The sequence below is a fragment of the Microcebus murinus genome, chromosome 17, assembly GCF_040939455.1.
Source record: "Microcebus murinus isolate Inina chromosome 17, M.murinus_Inina_mat1.0, whole genome shotgun sequence".
NCBI classification, from domain to species: Eukaryota; Metazoa; Chordata; class Mammalia; order Primates; family Cheirogaleidae; genus Microcebus; species Microcebus murinus.
Genome location: NC_134120.1, coordinates 35,024,271 through 35,046,410, shown reverse-complemented (window position 1 = coordinate 35,046,410; position 22,140 = coordinate 35,024,271). Strand labels below are relative to the sequence as shown.

Genomic DNA, 22,140 nt, shown 5'->3' with positions numbered 1-22,140 from the left:
TCATGTTATGTTCACTGTTACCATTATAGCTGCTGACGATGACCAAGACAATTTGTGCCAATTTATTGTTCATGCGTTTGTTGCTATGTTTGTAGTGTCTGGTGGTGAATTTCCAGTTTAAAAATGGCAGACTTGAGGAACAAGCCATCTACAGTAGTGTGGCCCTGCAGTCAAGCGGGAAGGCCCATGTCCCCCCTTCACCCAGTGTCAACCCCATAGGAAGACCTGAGGATGGGGACAAGGACTGGTTGTGATTTTGTTTAAAAAATGGATGTAAGGCAAGTGTGTTCAGTGAAGACTCTAGGGTTAAATAAGAATAGTTGCAAGTGACACTTAAAATATACTAGTGGAGGCAACAGAGCTGATACTTTTTTCCATTTGCTTCTGTCTCTTAGACAAAAGCAACAGTCAGTTTGACACCTGGATTCAGAATTCATCTGTGCTGAACTGAGGGTGAGCTGTGCTTAGGGCATCACAAAGGGCAGTGAGTGGCAGGGGAGCCAGTGAGGAAGCTGTTGCCTCCCCACACCCCCCGCCCCTCCATGGCAGATGTTGCAATTATCAGAGCTGAGCACTTCAATAATGATCCCAGATGGGAGCCACGTAATGACCCATTACACTGGCCCTGGCGCTTGCTGTCTATGACATCAGTGACTGTAACACTGTTAGAAACTACCATGAGCGAGATGGAAGAGTCCATGGCAGGCTAAAAAGTGTACTGTCTGGCCCCAAAATCAGACATGGTAAAACAGAGGTACAATTGCAGTATATGACATCTTAAATTCTATAAAAAAAAAAAAAAGAACAAACATGTTAAAGAAAATAAATATAAGAGAATATGAGAGAACTAGATTTTAGGACAAGCAACCCCTTTGGGAGTCGCTTGAAAGAAACAAGGCTTCTGTAAGAACCTCTTTTCCAAGTTTTCTTGCCTTTATCATGCATATACCTCTATAAGCAGAGGGTATGATATGGTGAGATGGATTTGCAATGTGGAATTTTGAGTCTGTGTTCCCGGTCTCTATGATCACACAAAGCACCACCTCCTTGAGTTCAGTTTCCTCATCTGTAAGTAGGTATAATTATAATTATTATATATGTCAGTGCAGCCTGTCATTAGGGTCCAGTGAGATAATAAAATGTATAACAGTGCTGCATTAACCAGCAGTCACAAAATGGCAGCCTCAAGACCAAATTTGTCCCACAGAAATGTTTTGTTAGGCCCCACAGTATTTTTAGTTCTTTATTGGCTGTCAAGATTTACAGATCAGGTGATTTGCCTCAAAACTCTGGATTTTCAGGTTATCCTGAGAGACTGACAAGACCAGGCACATGTTTCTCATGGCAGCAAGCAGCTTCAGTAGAGGCAGTCCTCTGCCTGGTTTGGACAGGGCAAGAATGCGACACTTTGCCACAAACCATTCTCTGGCCCCCTTCTCTCATTTGGGTTACCTCGCTGGCCCCTTTCAGCATTTGAATTAGTGATCCCTGGCAGGCTGCTAAATCTCTGTGCACATGTTATTATTTATATGTGCACTAACTTCTCCTGTCTTTGTTCCATTTTTGTCTTGAGTACATCAGTAACTTGTGTCCCTTGCCTACTTATATCCTATATAACCTTTGTGCATGCATCACAGAAAAGATATCATTCACACATTAATTCTAGTTCCTTTGTAAATCTCTTCATGATCACATATCAAGAATTGCATGATTAGCTAAATAAATCATGATTATGAAGATGACACCAGATTAGAAAGGAAATAGAAAGATCATTTACTTGGATCCATTTCTGTCTGAATAATTTCTGATCAATTAATATAAAGAGAAAGGCTATGACTGAAATCCACAACTGGCTCAGATAAGTCTTTAGCCTTTATCAATGTATAAAATATATGAAAGAAAGAGAAACTTACATAGTGAAATCAGAAGAAAAACCTAGATCACAAGTCAAAGCTGTCATATGCTAGACTTAGCGATAGAAAGCCATTTAGGATATAAAACATAGAACCTCAAAATTCCTCATTACCAATGCTAATCATTTCTTTGCTAAGCTAAATGTGAATTAAAAATCATAGAACAGCTTTCTAAAAGCCAGACCTTTACTAAACTTAACCATTCCTACAGTTAGGTTTCTGTACATTAAAAAGCAGGATGGATTTCTCCTTATCTTTTCAGATGCTATTTTTAAAAGCTTTGCATTCTTCAGTAGAAAGATCAGTTGTGATTTTTAAAAGTTGTTTTTAAAAAATAAAAATTGGCTTGGGGGAATTTTTACAATGTACTGTAGAGCAAAGAAAGCAAGGCACAGACAACAGTAGATAATCTGAAACCATTTTAAAAATAAAGCAATACCAAATAAACCCTTGTCTCTATACATACAGACATATAAAGTATGGTATGTTATGATTTAGGATATATATGCTTACATGAGAATGGAGAAAGCTATGACTACACATATACCAGTTGATAAAGCTGGTCGATATACATGTATACCAGTTGATAAAGCTATGACTACACATATACCAGTTGATAAAGCTGATTGCATGACCAAGAATGATGAGCTGGTGTCCTATGAAGGTAGGAAGAAGCAAACAGCTACATGCATATGAATCTATCAATATAAAATTATATATGTGAATAAAGAAATGCATAAAAATTTGGTAATCAAAAGCAAAAAAGACTTATGAACTATAACTTAAAAACTATGAAATTTTGAATTGCACATTACAGTAATTGAACAGTAATGCTATAGAAATAGCCATCTCAACACTTATATTCAGAGAATAGTTGCAACAGGGACAGCTTAGCAAGAATGAAACAGCTTCCCAGAAACTTCAAGTCAGGAAGCTGAAGAACAGTTCTTACTATGTCTTATGTATTTGCTTGCTGAAGAATTCCATTCTGCTTTCCGTTGCATAGATGTGCTCCAGATCCACAGAAGAGTTGGTCCTTAGGAGAGGAATGGCAATTTAATTTTCTGTATTTGCTTTTTTGTTGTTGTTTTGATAGAAATAATTTCCCCTTCCTTGTCTACATATCTCATGACTTCTGTCTTCCCAAATGCATAAGTTCACATTCCCAATATTAAATTGTGTAAACTACATATTTTACAGCAGCCAACTCAGCAGAGAAGTGCTCCTGACATCTCCTTCACCATTGATGCAAATAAGCAACAGAGGCAGCTGATCGCAGAACTAGAAAACAAGAACAGGTAAGGCTTTGCAGACATGTTAGCGTATTTGAGCAACTTGGTACGTTCATTAATAACCTATGGTCATGCTTTAAAGTCTCCAGACTTTTCACGCTGTATACATATTCAAGGGAAGACTTCCACAGATGCTGGCTTTTGAATACTGGTCTTTAAATCTAAAGATCTTCAGAAGCTTCATGAGAAAACTGTGCGTGTGTGTGTGTGTGTGTGTGTGTGTGTGTGTGTGTGTGTGTGTATAAAGGTCTTAGATGTCAATGAAATTAGTGTTGTCTCTCTAGATAGCCTCACTTCCCTTTTTCTGACATGCTTAATTTCATTCAGAAACTAGGCACAAGGTGTCTCTACTAGCCAGAGACAAGTAGGAGGCTCACCTGGAAGGCTCCCTGTAAAGACCCTGGGCTAAAGAGGCATCTGGGAGGCTATGGCGGGAGGATTGCTTGAGTTCAGGAGTTCGAGACCAGCCTGAGCAAGAGTGAGACCCTGTCTCTACTAAAAAAAAAAATAGAAAAATTATCCAGGTGTGGTGGCGTACACTTACAGTCCAGGTACTCAGGAGGCTGAGGCAGGAGGATCACTTGAGCCCAGGAGTAGGAAGTTGCCATGAGCTATGAGGACACCAACACACTCTACTCCAGGTGACAATGCGAGATTCTGTCTCAAAAAAAAAGGCATCTGGAGTGACATCACCATCACCCAAACACCTCCACCTCCAGCCCAACAGCAGGTCCTTCGTCTGTTCAACAGAGATTGGTTCACAGTCTGCCTCCACAGCATACACCTGAAAACTATCCACTTCACTTCCACACCTCCCAGTTTGGCCTGTCCTTCTTAAAACATCAATCCTATCATCTCATTCCCATATCAAACCCTCTAGTGATTTCCCATCGCACTTACATTAAAACCCCCTCCTCTTACCATGACCTGCAGGGTCCTACCTGAGCTGATTACCTCCTGCCATTCCAGCCTTGGCTCACCATGCTCACCACACTCCAGTCTCATGGTGCTTACTCTGCCTTACAGCCCTTGCACTAGCTGTTCTGTTCTCTAGAAGGCTCTTCCCTAAGGTCTCTGCTTGGAGGGCTCCTTCTCATCATTTAGATGTCAGCTCAAATGTCGCCTCCTGAAAGACCACATGTCTATTCTTGCCCACTACACCCTACCCTAGAAACCACTCTCTATGACCTCCTCCGGTGTGAGTGTCTGTTGCCCTTATCAGTGTCTAAAATAACTGTATGTATGTGTTCGTTTGCTTATTTATTGTCTGTCTTCCCTGACTGAAATGGAAGTTCTTTGAGAACAGAGGCCACTCCAAATGGCCCCTGGGGCCCAGAAACCTGCCTGGTACATTGTAAGAAGCTCAGTAAATATGTATTGAGTGAGAAAGTAATGGATAGCTGAGTTGAATCTCAAACTCAGTGCTGAGTAAGCCCAACATAAGAACAATTTATTTATGCTGTATTTCTTGGAAAAAGCACTCAGATGTTTTCATGCTAAATCTCATTCTTTTTTTTTTTTTTTTAAGCCAGTCAAATTTAGCAGTGGGGGGTTGAATACCAACTTTAGTGACACTAATGTGAATAAGTTCTGATAACCCACTACCATCGGACCAGCCTAAATCTCATTCTTAAACACTGATGAGACATCTGAGGTCAAACTGGTAAAGTAAAGGAGGAAGTTGTGATCATTACTTCATGCCTGGAAAATTTGACCTGAGAATTTGGGGATACATGATCAAAGTATTCTTTAAAGTTCATAGAAAAAAAAATTAAAAGGAAGATGCAAACTCTGTTGGCACATTTTCATAATTTTCCTAGTAAAATGCTTTTGGCTTAATTGTCTTAGGACCTGGTTCTCATCATTAGGAAACCACAAATTAAAACAGAAATAGCTTCGTCAATGTGACACTATGACTCCATAGCCTTTGAAACTGCTTCTCTATTCTGACCCCCAAGGAGATGTGCTCACATCAGTTTGCCACATGTGATCCCTCTCAATTTATCAAGGAATAAGAGGCAAGAATTAAGAAGGGAGAGAACAGAAGCATGGAGAGTTCGACAGAAAAAAATTAGAATTTCTCAGGACAGTCACAAGTCTATAAAATTACCTATCCTATTTTGTATAACATTTATTATATCTACTATGTGCAAACACTTGTGCTAAGTCAGAAAAGGCATTGGGAGAAGGGAATGCTTTCAAATAAGCAAAGGCACTTAAAACCCAGTAGGAGAAATGACCCAAAGAAAGGAAACAGGTAGTTGAGGGACATAGGTAAGAGGAAGGGCAGGGAGGCATTGGAGAAAACATGTGAGTTGAGCTAGTCAAAGCAAACAATGTAAAAGAACCGCTGTGGACTCTTAGGCTGGTGGAAGGGCTGTGTAAGTGTTTATGGTGATGAGAAGTAGGTGAACAGAGGGGCCACGTGTTGTCGCGACACTTTACATCAATTCAGGCACCAGAAAGGGCACAGAAAGAGAAAAAGAAAAGCAAAGAAAAATGGACAAGTTTTAAAGTCTTGACAATTATATTTAACCCAAATTTCCAACATCTTTAAAACAAAACATTATTATTGCTAACCTTAGCAAATGTTAGAATAGGAATGTAGAGAATGTTTTTTCTTTTAGTCAACAAAGTAACACTATAATATGGGATAGGAAGGGCTCAAAAATGACTCAGTCAGAATGAAGACATGTCAATAAGTCAGTGAGTGTCCCATCATCAAGTTAGCAGAGAAGAGGTGAAGAAAGGATTAAAGGAGAGATAAAATCAACTATTTTATCTGGAACTAGGAGGCTATGCCAGCTTGAGGCCTGATTGAACTATGCCAGAGTTGAGGCCATTTTCTGGAGAAGGACCTGGCTCTCTCTACAGCCCATTCATTCAGAGTTGCTACCAGAGGTCATCCCACAACCCCTTCTCCAACCCTAAGTCCCTTCTCTCTAAAACATATTTTGATTGCTACCCAGCAAGGAGCCATCCAGTGGAGAGGAGACCACAGCCAGAATTAATAACATGATTAGAGCTTCCAGATGGCAGCAGGAGGAAACCTGGGTCTTTGTTTTGAGGTGTTGAAGAGAGAATAACGACAATCTTATGTATTTATAGTACAGGTATACAAATATTGTTTCGTTTCATCCTCAGAAAAGCTCTTTAAGATAGGCAGGGTGACTATTACCATCCCCATTGTACAGATGAAAATTAAAAAGTGAGGTGTCATGTCTACCCTTTTCCCCCATCATGACCCACCTTACCATCATTGTGGTCTAGCTTGAGTAGGGTAAATTTGATGGACAAGGTAAGTTTTTAGCTGGATATTTTAAGACAGTGAAATTTGGCAGTGAAAGATGGGAGATAGGATTATGGGTAAAAATATACACAGACATTGAGAAAAGCGATGAAGACAATTGCCAGGCAGCACCAAGGGGCTGAGATGAAGAGTAAAATGGCAACATTAGTGTATAAGGCTTGCCCATCAGGCCAAAGAATTTGAATTTTATCCTGTCATGATGGACAGCAGTGATGAGGCAAGTGACAGAATGCCTGTATGTTTATGGCAAAACCATCAGCTTACTAAATATGCAGCTTTCGTTTACAAGGGATTGACAAGAAGCTGGTAGGAAGTGATGAGGACCTATATTCAATAGATGGTACTAGAAATAAAAACAAAGGAACCAAATAAGGAGATGATTAGACAAAAGAATAAATATTGTTGGAATGTTCATTTATAAGATTCTCTGGTTTTTCATTTCTAAACTTTCTATAAGGGATTCTAGATTTTTCAGCAATAGTCTTTATGTGATTCAGAGTTCACTAGCAGCCCTCTTTTCTTTCACTCTCTGGTTCTTTCCTTTCTCCCTTGCTCACCAAGTTCACCTGCAATTCTCGGTGTTCTGTCCTGTCGTGCTGGCTCTTGTGCATTTTGCCGAGTAGGAGACTGACCCCACCCCCAGGCCCCAAGAATATGTGACCCATAACCTTGCTTAATGGCTTCTGACTGGCTTAGGGATAATTTGCCTTGCACAGGTCTCCTATCCTTTATGGCCAGGCTAATGTCACCCACATGCAGGGAAATCCAGGCCCCAACATCAATAACAGACTGACACGTCTCACCCCCAACAGAGGTCACACCAATAGCGCTGTGTGCCACAGACTCAATTACAGTGAATCCTTTTGAAAGCACTTTCCTTCTAAGGCTTCCTCCATTGTTAAGGCTTAGAGTGTTAAGGAAAAAAAGGGGAAGAATTTTGCCTAACTGGAGGTTTCTCAGATAAATTCGGTGAGAAGAATTTCCTTCTTGTTGAGAGAATGAGGTTATTTAGTTTTGTTAAATGACCACCATTTGTCCTTATTTTCCCTCCAAGTGTCCTTTCTTGGTAGGTGCTGGTACTTTATGGTGTCATAAATAACAGAGGCTCCATTTTTGTCTCTTAAGCAGCGTGCTCTTCAAAGTTGAACGCATTGCCGCAGCATCATGTTACTTACTAGAGAGATTACTGGGTCCTGGTGCCAACACTGGACAACACACTGCAGAACCTTCAGGGTTGGGATGCGCTGGACATGAAGTCAGTCTTCCCCTCACCCGCAGCCCCCCGCTACCCCCACTAGCTACAGCCAAAGCCTCATAAACACAGTGAATCTATTGGTTAGTGAAGGTCAGTTCAGTCCTGCTCCTAAACATAGGGTGGTCCCTTCTCTCTTTATTCTGGTGGCCCTCATCTGCGTTGCTGTTAGTATCCTGGAAGTTCATTGGCCCTAATTTCTCCCCTTCCTCCTCTCTCCCAAGAGAAATCTTACAGGAGATCCAGAGACTTCGGCTAGAGCATGAACAAGCTTCTCAGCCCACACCAGAGAAGGCGCAGCAAAACCCCACCCTGCTGGCAGAACTCCGGCTCCTCAGGTAAGAGAGGGCACCCACGTCATCGCAGCGAGTATAAATGTCTGAGATCTGTAATAAAGTCCAACAGTGTCTAACCAGAAAACAGTCTTTAGACACCACAGCTGCTGATGCTTGTTGTTTTTCCATAGTGCACACCTAGTTGCTGAGATTTTGGGGGTTTGGAGAGAAGCTGTTTATATTTTACTTTCATTTGACACAGAGAAAAGGAAATAGTGTTCCGATCTAAAGATCAGAAATAACATCTCTCACTGGAAAAAATTCGAACTCAGCTCTTTTAGATATTTGCGCTATCAACAATGTGTGATACACATGATCAACAAAACAAAGTACAACTAATAAACATCACAGGTTTTTAAATTTTAAAAATTTACCTATAACCAACAAGAGGGAGTCTGATTTTTTTTTCTAAATCTTGATCCCTAATAGCTTTATTTAAAAAAATCTTAAAGATTAGATTCATCTTAATTAATTAATATTAAAGATCTTAAGACTCAAAATCTTAAACACCTTAAAAAATAGACCTCATATGTTCTTATTCTGTAAATGAATTTAAAAGTCTGGTTTTGTTTGGTCTGTCATCATTAAATATTTGAGTTGGAAGGGAACATAGAAGGTCATCTGATTTAGCCCCTGAATTCCAGTGCACTGCTCAGAGTGAGAAAACTAGACAGTAGTAGGTTTTGGAGAAGGACTGTAGTCCCTCCCACTACCTCCATGCTGAGAAATGGAAGCCTTGCTCTGCGCTCTGCATCAGACTGGCTTAGTACCATGCCTTGAAAATGCCATGTACTCAACTATGTTTGTGTAGCAAACAACAGAAAAATAAATTCAAAGACATCCATCACAGAAATGTCATACTGATCTTTCACATGGCACCTTTAGTTAGCAAGTTTACATTCTTTTCATCTTTCAGTTTGGGTGCCGGGTACATTCCAAGTGTATCTGTTACTCAGAATCATGTTTTGTATAGTATGTACAAGTGCCTCCTCTCAGAAACTTTTGCCATAATGAGTGTCATATACTTCCTCCATACAAAGAGACTAAATGAAGTAGGTTCTGTATAACCGTGTTTGGATTTTATCAAGTCCCTATTCATCGCAGCTGTGAGTGTTTCTGGGGGCTCCATCCCAGCCGCTCTTCAGACATGTTGATGTCTGAGCCCTGCAGGTTGTAGGCACTGCTTGAGGTGAACAGATCACTTCATACTTTAGAATAACAAAATAATTTAATGGACTAAATGAAACAGAAATTCTTCCTTCTCAACCTGTATGATTTCTGGTCCTACCTTCAGAGAGATGTGTTGGAAGTCCTTGCACATTCTACTACAGAAGGGGTGAAAATGAAAAGAAGGAAAAAGTGATGTTTCATATCATCATCCTCATCCTCAATGCATTTAGAAGTGAATTTCTGCTTGAAAGTGTCTTTTGCTGAACAGGATTACATAGGCCCTCCAAGCTTACAAGTTGAAAGTCAAGTCTAATCTACACGGAAATATATCTGAATAAAGCAACTTGGAAATAGTCATTCATCTCCACTTCAGTTGCCTTGTCTCTGCCTGAAATGTTCTTTATACCTCTTCTCTTGGTTATCCCATTCTCTATTGGAGGCAGGATGACTAGGAATTTTTCAAAAGCATTTCATCAGTTCCTCCCATTTAGCTTTGCTTTCGAAACTATTTGATTCCATCGGGATTGTACAGTATGGGAAGGCATCTTGATATGCATGGTTCACTGATAACGCACTTTCCAAGTGATATTTCTGCCCTCCTTCATGTTGCCATCTTAGAACAGACTAACAATTCTAATCAGCCCTGTAGCCCTGACTTGTGGGCATCCCATGACCTCAGCTGAGCCCAAAGGTACACTAAGGAGTCCAGATTTGCTGGAAACTTCTATGCTTTTATCCCACACCCAAGACCTGAGGCCTGATACACCTAAACCCCAACTGATTTGCTTGCCTGCCTCCATATTCTTCAAGTTTCTTCTGCCTAGAAGAAGAAATATCCTCCCTTGAATAAGTGTTTCTCTAGATACTCATAAACCATTTTCTCTGTGCTAAGCATTGTCATAATTTAGGGATATCACATATACTCTCACACCCCAGGTTAAGAAACCTTGCCTTAGGTATTCTAAGTTTTATCTTTTCATCATTTAAGACTTTCAAAGAGTTACAAAAAAATGATGTCTTGCAAACCTTAGTTCGCATGGAGGGTGCCCACATGAATCAGCCACATGAACTCCTTGTAGCTTTCATAATGGTCTTCTCTATTACCTCTTCCCAAGCCTCTTCCTGAAAATCAACAGAAGAAATTTCTTTCAGCTGTAGGGCAGGGGAGGAAGAGAAGGCAGTGGAGTTTTGTTCTTCATTAACACGTATTTGCTTTCTAAATGATCATGTTTCCCTTTTTATTTAGCCACAAGGAAACTGAAAACCATTTGTAGCCCAGATCTGGCAATGCAGAGGAGTATAATATAGGCATTTCTGTGTGCTCTTCTGACACTTACTATATACTAAGCTCTACGTACATTGTCCTGTGTAATTGCTGTAACAAACCTGGGTGATAGACACTATTATTATCCTCCTTTTATAGATAAGGAAACTGAGACTCATGGAAGTTAAATAAAAGTTGCAGACTTAATAACCCTTCACCCCTAAGTACTTAATGTGTATATTTTCTAAGGAAAAAAGTTCCTTAATATAACCATGGCACCATCCTCAATTTCAGGAAAGTTAATCTTGATATACATTATTCTCTAATATGAAATCTAGAGTAAACTTTTGCCAATTGTCCCAACACTATCCTAAGAGAAAGTATGTTTTAACACACATACAAAATTAGAAATAATCTTACAATTTAAGATTATAAGGTATTCCTTTAGAGATGAATACATTTAGCTCTAAGAAAATGAAATCACTATTTAGTCCTTGTTTGCTTCCTCTCCATGGAATGATGGGGGGTACACCACAGATTTGTTATTACACCTGCAGGTAACCACAGGTAGAAACACCTATAGATAAGATTGAATAAAGACATCATTAAATATTGAATAAAGACATCATTAAATTTTTTTAATTTAATCAATATCATGTTTTTATGAGATTACTACTGTAATATAAATGCACAAATAAGACTTTTAAAATTTTGACTAATTCTAAATTAATACCAATTAACTTTTCTGATCATAGGTGTTAGTATTTCTGACCTATAATATTCAAATTTTGCTTTAACCTTCTTCCCAACATGTTCTTGTGGCCAAAAGGCCAAAAATCACAGAGCAGTATCAAGAAGAGAACTAGAAATAAATCAGAAATATTACCTAGTCTTGTACCAAGGCCTATTGTGGATGTACTTGGAACACCATGTGCAGACAAGGTCAAATGAAAAGCTAATGGATTTGTCATTGAAAATTTTTTTTGAATAAGGCAAGACATTAGAGTGCTTTAGCCCTGGAAGACAAAGGCTAAAATAAGATACTATTAAAGCCTATAAAATGATGATATTTGCCATCCTCTGGATTCAGAAAAAAGACAATTGTAAAGGAAATGGAGGGAAGACTTGCTTCAGGACTAAGCCATAAGTGACAATAATAAGTAAAAATATAAGTATGTTCCAAAAGGATTATGAAATGTTTATAAATTTTAAATTTATAATGTATTATAGAGAAGGCCTAAATGAAAGTAAATTAGAAATATCTCATTTACATCCTTAACCTGTCCTCCCACAAAATATCTTTCAACTGGATGAGTCATTGAGCTAGCTCACTGTGACATTTTTACATTGGCAGTTTTTTATTTCAGGGTCTCTGCTATAGTTCCACTTAACATGGTATCTATGCCATTGAATCTAGCCATAGCCATTCATACATTAATACATACATGTTTCAAGTATCTACACATTTTTATAATGTAAATGATACTATTTCAAACAGGAGCATTTGAGACAAGAGAAAATTGTATCTATTACTTATTCAATAATGATCATTCAATAATGGATTTGAAATGTATACATATACTTCAGAAATGTGAGCCATTAATATTCCTCTTCATACTGTTTCATTTCTTTCCCCCTTTAAAGATATTTTTGGGACCTCTTTGTGTCAACATAAATGATACAGTACAAATTGGCCTCACTGGTTTCCATTCTTGCTGACAGTTTAATATTAAGTCTGCAAAACAAAACAAAATTAAATAAACACAAATCTTATATATCATTTTTGGTTGTAGATCAATTATGTAGGAAGTCTTTTATTCTGACTCCACTTTATGAAACCAAACCCAAACCAAAAAATTTAGACTGACTATATCTATGTACTATTAATATTTCACTTCCAAAAGCACCTCATTGCATGCTGAGGACAGAAGAGATTTAAAATGTACTTTTCTAAATCCCATTTCCACATGCTAAAGTAATCAGTATTTTCTATGGGTTCTTGCATTTGGGGACTCTGTATGATCAGCCTTCTTCAGTGACAATTTGAAACTTTGTTGTCTCCAGGGAACCCATGTCACAGCACAGGGCCCACTACCTGGCAAACATCCAGAATATATTTCATTTGATGGTTATTTCATTCATAGTATTAATAGAAAGGTGGAAATGTCTGAAATCATTTTAACTCTGTTTAAGTTTAATGTGACTTCTAACTAACAAAAGAGCACCTCGAGCTGTAATTGTTCATTCACTTAATGACAGTTCCCTGCCTGGTAACCATGTCAAATGCCCAGAGATGCCCTTTCTCTGATAGACCACTAGGCCCTCAAGAATGGGAAATGTGATTCGCTCAGAGAGTTAAATGCTGCTTCTGACGGCAACTGCTCCTTTCTTAGACAGCGCAAGGATGAGCTGGAACAGAGAATGTCTGCTCTCCAGGAGAGCCGGCGAGAGCTAATGGTGCAGTTAGAAGGTCTCATGAAGCTACTAAAGGTAAGACATTTTAATTAAATGTTTCCTAGACCTATTCCCATGGCTTTGTGAAAATTTTTTGCAATTTACTATATGTGATTTCCCCCAAAGTTTCAAACTCAGATGTAGAACTGGTGTTTAGACCAATGAAACAGGAGCAGTCAGTTATAGAGCTCATTCTTGTCGATTTCCTGGAACCAGACTGCTGACAGCCTTCTTTGGGCAACTGCTTCTTGGCTTATTTCATCTCTTTATGTCCTTGAAAGCAATAAAACTGGATTTATTTAGAAATATTTTATATTTAATAGCTTTCTACAATTCTGATTAAATTGAACAGAGGCTAATGTCTAACTCAGAAAATTAAGAGATAGCCATTAAATAATTTTGGTGATTATAGTTTTATTAAGAGGAATGACTTTGTTGATTTCAGTAAAATATTTTATCCCATCTGTGTGGCTTTAGTGGTAAGTCACATGATTTCTAGTGGTCTCAAATGCAAACCGTCAATGAGAATATCTCCTTCCTCTTCTGTGAGTAGAGTGTTTTAGTAATAAGATGATCTTCTGTAGAATTGTAGTCTATTTTTCTCATTAGGGAGTGGCATTCTTCTTTTAATAAAGCCTTATCCCTTCTTCAGTGTATATTAAATTATATTTCAAGCCAAAAGTAGACAAATTGTGGCCACAGTCAGCCCAGTAGAAATACCAGTGCTGTGTGATCATCCTGCCTAATGTAAACAGGCATGAACCAGTATGGACCGGAACTGCGACATGCCAAAGGCAGGAAATGAAACTTCTGACAGGAGCACAATGAAGGGATGACCCTAGGCAGCTCCTGCTGAGACAGGATGTCCTGACTTTCAGTCCCTGGGTTCCCCCATCCCTGACACACCATCATTTGTTCCTTTTATTTTGTCCGTCCATTCCTTTCTCCCTTTCTGTCTTTTGTTTGTCTTTCTTTTACTTTTTTGTTTTTCTTTCTTTCTTTCTTTGGTCCTCTCTCTTTCCTTCTTTATTTCTCTTCTTTAACAAATGTTTGTTGAAACCTACTGTGTCTCAGACATTGTTCTTCTAACATTTCTTTCTTTCGTTTTCCTCACTCTGTTTTATTCCTTGGTCCACTTTTCCCACCATCAGTGTCCTGTTTAACAATCAGTGCTGGGAATGCTTTATCTTCACTCCACAAAATTTACTTTTTGGTAGATTAAAATTTACTTTATTACTAATTTGCTTTATCTTCACTCCACAAAATTTACTTTTTGGTAGACGTGTAAAGTGTAGAATTCAGATGTTTTGTTTTTTTTAAACCCATGTTAGACAAGGCAGGACTAGATAATTCATAATCTGCTGCTGTTTCTGGCCTATTATCTCATTCAATAACCCAGTAATGCTCTTTCTACTTCCATTTCAAAATATACCACATGAAGAGGACTAAATCCCTTCCCTAAATGACAGGAAGCTCTGAAAACTTCTCCCTATGTTCCTATAACTTCTGTCTCCATAATGACAACACTTTCACTATGGGACAGGAGTCTATTCACCACCAGCCATCTTGGCATCAGCCTATCCCTACTGAGCACAGCCTTTGTATCAAATTGTGCAAACATCAGGACAGAGAGACAGATCGTGTTAAAAGGTGGCTGAAAAGACCCTCTTTCCATGAAGGAAAGACATGGTCCTGTGGTCCCAAAGACCTAAGTGGACTTAGAGCCATAGTCACTGAGGTGGCAGAAGCCCAGACTTGCATCAAAGCCATGTTGATGTTTCTTCCAGCTTGCATTCCTTCACGCTGTATACATGCTCTTATTGGAACCCTGGGTAATCTAACTGTTATTGATTCAATCTTTCTGTAGGAAGAAGAACTGAAGCAGGGAGTAAGTTATGTCCCCTACTGCAGGTCTTAACTAACAGTGGAGGGGCCTGCCGACCTGCCGTTTTCTCATTGCTTTTGCCTCTAATGTATGTTCATGCTTCAGTTTGGAAAGAGAAAAAAAAATCATACTAATTTGCTTCCTTTTCGATGTAGTGCTTGAATTAAGAGATATAAAATTGAGCATTTTTTATAACTATCACTACTATGAGCATCAAAAGAAGAGCTATTACATCTTTTAGAAGAGGGAACAAATTGCCATTTGTTGGAAACTTTTTAGATCCCCAAGGGTAGAAGTTTCAAACCAGTCTTGTGCTTTTCAGGGTTGTTGATCTGACCCTTCTCTTAATAGCAAGACACCTGCCATAGTCACTAGAGCTACATTGAGGGTCATATCATCTCAAAACCCACAGCATTTAGAAGCTAACCTCTGTATCATCTCATGCTGTGAATATTCAGTTCACTTTCCATTTTACTGAAAATGTGTGGAACTTCTTTTTATAAAAATGGGACAATTAAATCTCTTTTCATTACATAATTATTAAGCCCTGTTCCCCACTGATCACCAAAATGTGCTCAATCTTATGAAAGACTATACTCAGTACTGTTCACTTCCATCTTTCCGGTTTTTCCCTAAAGCAAAATCCCTACTGTTGGTTGACAATAATCCCTAAAGCAGAGGTAATTATCAGCTTTTCTCTTATCACCAAGAACGTTTCTGCTCTGAGATTTCATGTCATTACATACACTTTTTTTTTTCTGGAAATAGGGGCACTGTGACACTATCCATAGTTTAAACTGGAGCTGTGTCTGAACCCGTGGTCAGGTTCAGAAGCCAGCAGCGGGAGCAGCATATGGGACAAAAATTAAATTAAATTAAACAGAAGCAAAATAAAAGCAGCTTTAATTTCAAGTGCATGTACCAAGCTGTGTATGACAATATACCCCAATCACTAGCATTATTACAAAGCTTTATATTATTTCCATGGAGCAATTAGAACCCAGCCTGTCCAATTTCAACATATCTTTTAATTCTTCTGTATGCTCTTTGCTATTATTCATTGTGTGTGTTTGTGTGTAACCAAGAATGTTTGCAAAATGCTGGACACATTTTTACCCTTCATTCCCATGGTCTGTAAAAAAGGAAAGTGTAAAATCAATCTGTAATGTCAGACAATAAAGATAATGTATTACATTATTTTGTATTCTGTGAAAAAAGTTACTTTACTAAAGTCAAATTTTAATAAGAGACAGTCCCTCTGGGTGAAGGACATGCAACATTTACAGCCTGTATAATTGCCCATAAATGCGTACATGGGGTATTGCTATTGTGCTTCCAATACACTTAGATCATGGTAGAGAAAAATGCCTTTCTCATGGTACTTCTCTTTGCAAATGGCCTCTTTTCTTTCCTGTCTCTTACTTAGCATGTACAGTAAAAAAAAAAAAGAAAAAAAAAGAAAGAAAGAAAAGAAGATTCAAATATGACCTGTCTCCTCCTAGTGGAGAGAAAGGGCAATGGTCCTGTATTCCATCAGCCTTGCTTTGGCCACTTCCCTTGGAGATCCCTTCCCTACCATTTCCCAGGCAACACATTCTTAAAGGCTCCCACAGACCAGGAAGTTCATAACAGCTGGATGCACATAGCCAAGCTATGGCAGTGCCTGTAAGGCGGCCCCACTGCCCCTTCACCTTCCACCCTCAGCAGCGCCTGCATCTTGGGAGGTCGGCCAGCAGTGGTTCATCAGCATAAGCACCTAAGGCCATTAGTCCACCCCTTCCAGATGTCTGCAACGCACTGTCTGGGCGGTGGGAGAGTTTGTCTGTTTTACTTCTTTATTTGCTTTGCTACTCAAGCCTCTTTTCATGAAGGACCTGAGGCAGCTTACAACAAAATGTATAAAGAGCAACTTCATAAAATTGAAATAGAACAAAGGAAAACTAAAGAAAATGTGAACACGCTAATCGTAAAGGACAAGGGTGTTACTCTGAGCTTTCCAGCAATGAAGTGAAAAAGGAAACATAAAATCAGTGATTTTATCAGTACAGAAATAGCACTTCTCAGGGGAACAAAATTTCTGTTGGTGTAAAATATAAAAGAAGCTTCTCACTCATAGCTTTCTAGGAGGAGTACCAAATAATAAAATGGGAAAATGCAGCCATAGATTTCATGTGGCTGTTTCTTATACTGACCTTCAGATTCAAATTAAAGACAGAACCCCATAAATCTTAACCCTATAGAGGCAGTTCTACAAGGAAATAAACAAATGCCTGCCCAAATATAGGCTTCTTATGATATAACATGATCTAAGGAGAGAATTTAGAGGTTTTAGACTTGCATCTGCTTCTAAATTCTGTTTTTATTTATGAGCCTTTTCCCTTTGGGGACATTCTTTTTGTAAAACCAAACTTAAACACTCCACACAAAAAATTGTGCTTGATTTAATGACTTCTACTTGCTTTATCATAAGTCTGCGTGGTTCAATGTAGTGTTTTATTATACTGCTATATACAATTCCTACTTACATTGTTTCTTGTTAGAGGTAATGCATGAATTTATTCCCCTTGAGGAGAGAACATGAATTTTCAAAAGTAGTGCCTGTAATATAATATGATATATGGTATCACAAGCAATAAATTTTTTTTTTACAAAACTTGAATTGAAGTTATCCTACCCTCTTTCTTCTTTGTGTATCTTTAAGATTTATTGAAGGAACCATGAAAAAAACACTCATAATAAGCTTAATAATGAGAGCAGCATGGGTGTAACTGCAGTAACACTATGTTACAAAGTTTCTGGTATATTTCTAGTTCCAAATATTACGTATCAGTCTAAAACCAAGTATCCTGACTTTGAGCCCGGAAAGTAAGGTCTCAATAATAATTTTCTTAGAAAGGTTATTGGACCTGAATCACAGTGGTTCCAGCTCTTTGCTCACAACTGTAAGATCTTAAGTAAGTCAATTAACTTCCTGGTAATCTGTTTCAAACATATTAATGATACATGGCTCATAGGATTATTGTATTGAATTTAAAAGATAACATGTGAAAATACTTTGGAAAATACTATATAAATGTCAAATATAAGTATGAATATATGCATATATGTATACACATGCATGTATATAAAATTCTCAAACTTGGCCCATAATTTGTGTGCATACACACTCACACATTCACTTTTCTTCCTTACATTTAACTAACAGTGTCTCTGTCAAGGGGAGAAATTTGAACAGGACTTTTCATTTGTTCAGATCTCTTGTAATTACTTTTAACAGTAGAAAACAGTCGTTCTTATTCAACAAAAAGTGAAATAACCAGTCCAGTAAGATTATATTTTTCTATTTCTGGGACTATCAGATACGATCCTAGATATGCTAATATCTGCAGAGTGTTGCTTTCATCCAAATTCGAGTACATATTTTAAACAGCTAATACAGTGAAGGGCTGAAAGTGGCACATGTTTTGTTCAATGTGCAATAAAACATCCAAGACTTTTTCTGAAAGTATTATTTATAATATATATTTTTGTGTAAGAAAGGTGATTGGTTTAGTCAAGGATCAAAATTAAGTTTGCATTAATTTTCAGGGCTTTTTTTTTCAAATTTGCAATGAGGATTCATTTTGAAAATTACATTTTAAACTTTGGAATCAAATTGTTCTTCATTTGGGAGGGTAACATATATATATATTATGTTAAATAATATAATTTTACTAATTCAGTGGGGAAAAAAATAAAAAGAAAGTCAAATATCTTTCCAAATTCCATTACCTGCCCCTATTCTCTTCTCTATTTATAATTGAATAGTCCAATTAATGCAGGAAATTACAGTCATCAGATTCCTACTTCTTCAAAACACATTATAGAATACCAACAAGCAGGCCAGAAGTGACCGATTTTACCAGCTGGGATTTCACCTTCCTGCCTTTCCCTTGTTCAACCTCCCTGGTGGGTAGTCTATGGAGTAGTGTATCCGTCAAATGGGAGGGAGGGGATAATTCACTCACCAATAATTAAGATGAAAACTGTCATCTTGTGTTCAAAAAATGCACCCTCCCAGACTCCCAGAGTCTCTCCCTCTCTCTCTCACCTTTTTTTTTTAAATTAAGGATTGATCGATTAATTCTAGAGAAGTAAAAATTATTTATCTGCTTAAAAACCTTGGAAGAGGACCCTCTAGTTCATGATAAGGTCTTCACTGGAGGCCTCCAAACTTGGCTCCCCCTTCCCACTCCCATTTCTCTCTGCTGCCTGCAGCCAGCCTGGTTGCTGGAGCCACATTGACCTTCCTACCCAGTCCACAATACACAACACCCCTCACATTTCCTATGCCTCTCACTATGCCAAGGCCTGGAGTGTGCACAACACTTTGTACACGACAATCTCTTTAAAAAGGCCGATTATAGAAATTATCATCATCATGATGATAGTCAGTGAATGTATGATGAATGCATATGAAGAAAGGATGAAAAATGGGTTGAATGTAGCTAACCACTGTTTTGCTGTGTCCAGGCTGCCAACGGCAACCAGGCATGACCAGGCTGCATCCTTGGCCAAACCTAAGGGGCCTCAGGCTCTTCAGGTCTGGGGAAAGGGAGTGCATAACACTCTACTGCTTCGCCAGGGTGTGCTGGCTCAACAATTAGACATTGGTTCCTTTCCTTGAAGCACCTCTCATTTCTAGTGCTGAGTAGAAACCAAAATACTTCCTGGAAAAAAAAAAATCAGAAAATTTATGGATCTTGTCAGACTTTTTAAAAATTGATACAATAGCAGGTTGAGCGGGCTCTGAGGATGGCGTGTGGAAATTAATTTTTCATTTATTCTCTAGGAAGAGAGCTATTTTAAATTTGCCAAGTGTGATATATGTTTTCCTTCTTCCATAAATCAACTCTCTTCTAGGGAATTTTAGATCTATATATTGATCTGCATGGACCATTGTCCCTTAAGCCTTTGCTCCATTAATCATTGAGTAATTTCCAGGCAAGGATGTTCTCAGAGATTATTCACTCTTACTCTTCTAAAGTTGTTAGCAGACAACCATGCTCCATGACCAGGCTAGAGGCCACCATTCCACAGACGCCACCACCTGTGAAAATGAACCTCAGTTGCCACTGATCTGCCCCAATGTCAAGAGGCAGCTGCCCTTTCCTAGTGGCCTTACAAGAACAGAAAGGAAGGTCAGAGATGGCACTCACAGTAGGTGCTAGGAAGATACTATGCGTCAAACTGGACAGTGTCCTGACAGAAAGAGAGATGGGGACACGATCACCCAGGGAGTCAGTTTCCTACCCCCGAAAGTCTAGAGAAAGACTGGATGTGACTTGGGAGTTGCAAATTGCAGGAAAGATACAGCTGAATCTTTTCTTCAATACCAAATCTTCCACCTACATTCTTCACATAATCAAACTGCTTGAAATTGCACCAATTAGAGATTTCATTTGGGAGATGGTGGCTATTAGTCATTCACACATTGGTGTAATTTAGATTCAGTCAATTGTTTTTCCCTTAACACCATAACCACAGTCAATTATTTTCCTCTTAACACAGAACCACTAATGAGAGTTTTGGGGGCAGCAGACAGAAAGGAGGAGGAAAAGTTGGCTCTGGAGACCAGGCACTGAGCAGGGAGAGGGAGTGCTCCGAATGCCTCAAACACAAGTGAGCAGGACAACCAAGTGTGCCAGGAGCACGGGAGAGAAAAGAAGGAAGGAGGGCCGGATGTGTGTCTCTCCTTATAGGTGCTGGCCAAGGAGGGGAGCCCCCACGAGCACCTGGTACTTGGGAATCCATGTAAGAGGTGTGAATGGGGCTGGTATGCACCACAGGCCCAGTACAGCCACTAAAATATTGAAATATGGTACATGGTCCCGTATCTGAAATCACTGGGTCCATAATATGCCCCAGAACTCAGAATTTTTCAAATTTCTGAAAGGCAAAACAATGCAGATTCCATATCCATGGCCTCATATCCATTAGGACCAAATTCATTATGAAATGACATGTGTTTGTCAGAGCTTTTTGGATTGAATGATGATGCCTACTTCATAGGATCATGGAGAGAAATCACCAAGAATGCATGGGAAAACCCTTTGAACATTATAAAGCGCAACACAATGTGAAGTTATTTACTGTGGCATGGGAAACTGGGGGATGCAGTGGTAGCTCAGAAGCACACGGTTTCAAGGTAATGGGGCTGAGCCGCCAGAGTTTGCTGGGGAAAACCGGACCCCTCCTTGAGCAGTCTGGGGGTAGCAGGCTGCACAGCATCGCAAGCGGGCAAAGTTCTCTTCCTGGGGCCTGGACAGACCCTTACAAGGTACTGTTGAGCGTGAAAGAATGGAACCCTCAGCCCAAAAATCATGAGTTCTTTTCTGTGTTCTGTTTTGCTTCCTTTTTAATTATGGGTTTTTCTCAATTTATGGCTTTGACAATTACGCGTGAGGCTGAGCCCTGGAGAGCTAACAGCATGGCATTTTACAGGATCGATGTTGTGTGTTTTAACTGCAAGCTGCTGAGCCCAAAGCAAAGCTCTCAATTGGATATTCCAGAGCGCTGCTCTGGTGGTGCGCATCCAGAAGTTTGAATGGGTTAACTTTGAATCTCTGGGCCTTGCTGGAAAAGAATTCTCACTCAGTGACCAGACCAACAGACTGGGATGGAGTTGATGTGAATACCCAATCTGTTGTGTATGCACTCAAGGATCTCCTTGCATTTTCTTATGCATGTATGACCGACTTCCTTTGTCAACTAATCATTAAAACAGGGAGACTGTTTCCAAGGGACCTCACTGTAAATACAAAGCCTTAAAATTCAAGGTGTCGCAATCTCAAAATGGTTTAATGCCAAAAAGTGTAGTGCAGTGATAAGTGGCTTTTAGTTGTTTCCTGCCTTTTTCTTTTCTCATTTTTAAATTGTACTATGCTTACTGTCCTGCTAGAGCACTGCTTTTTCATAGGTAAAAAGAAGGACATTCCTGCAGGAAACAGTAGCCAAACATTAAAAGCCAAGATTTCTTTTTCCTTTTCCCCATTTCAATTCCCTGAGTCATAGGGTAATTTGACAAAATCAGCTTTTACTATAAAATAGGGATAAAACAATTTACACCTCATTTAATTCTTAATTTGAGACTTAATACATATAACATTGCATGACATGACTTAAACTGTGAATTATCCTCTAAAGATGATTCCAGGACAAACAGGAAAATTAGGAAGCATCTATCTCAAATAGTCTTCTAGTTTGTATTTAAAACTTTCTCCTTT

The 22,140-nt window shown here is 38.9% G+C and overlaps 1 protein-coding gene across 21 annotated transcripts in view; it reads left to right on the top strand.

Annotated features, from left to right (window-relative positions):
- Window positions 1-22,140, top strand: part of DTNA (dystrobrevin alpha) — a 354,661-nt gene that overhangs the window by 312,741 nt on the left and 19,780 nt on the right. For 14 of the 21 annotated variants that reach the window (XM_075993555.1, XM_075993556.1, XM_075993544.1 and 11 more), the window contains 3 exons: window positions 3,114-3,211; window positions 7,992-8,105; window positions 12,930-13,026. In XM_075993555.1, coding sequence (XP_075849670.1) covers window positions 3,114-3,211; window positions 7,992-8,105; window positions 12,930-13,026 — 309 coding nt within the window. Of the gene's footprint in view, window positions 1-3,113; window positions 3,212-7,991; window positions 8,106-12,929; window positions 13,027-14,857; window positions 16,194-22,140 lie in introns of those variants that run through there. The other 7 variants (XM_075993553.1, XM_075993551.1, XM_075993552.1 and 4 more) reach the window with 2 other exon arrangements.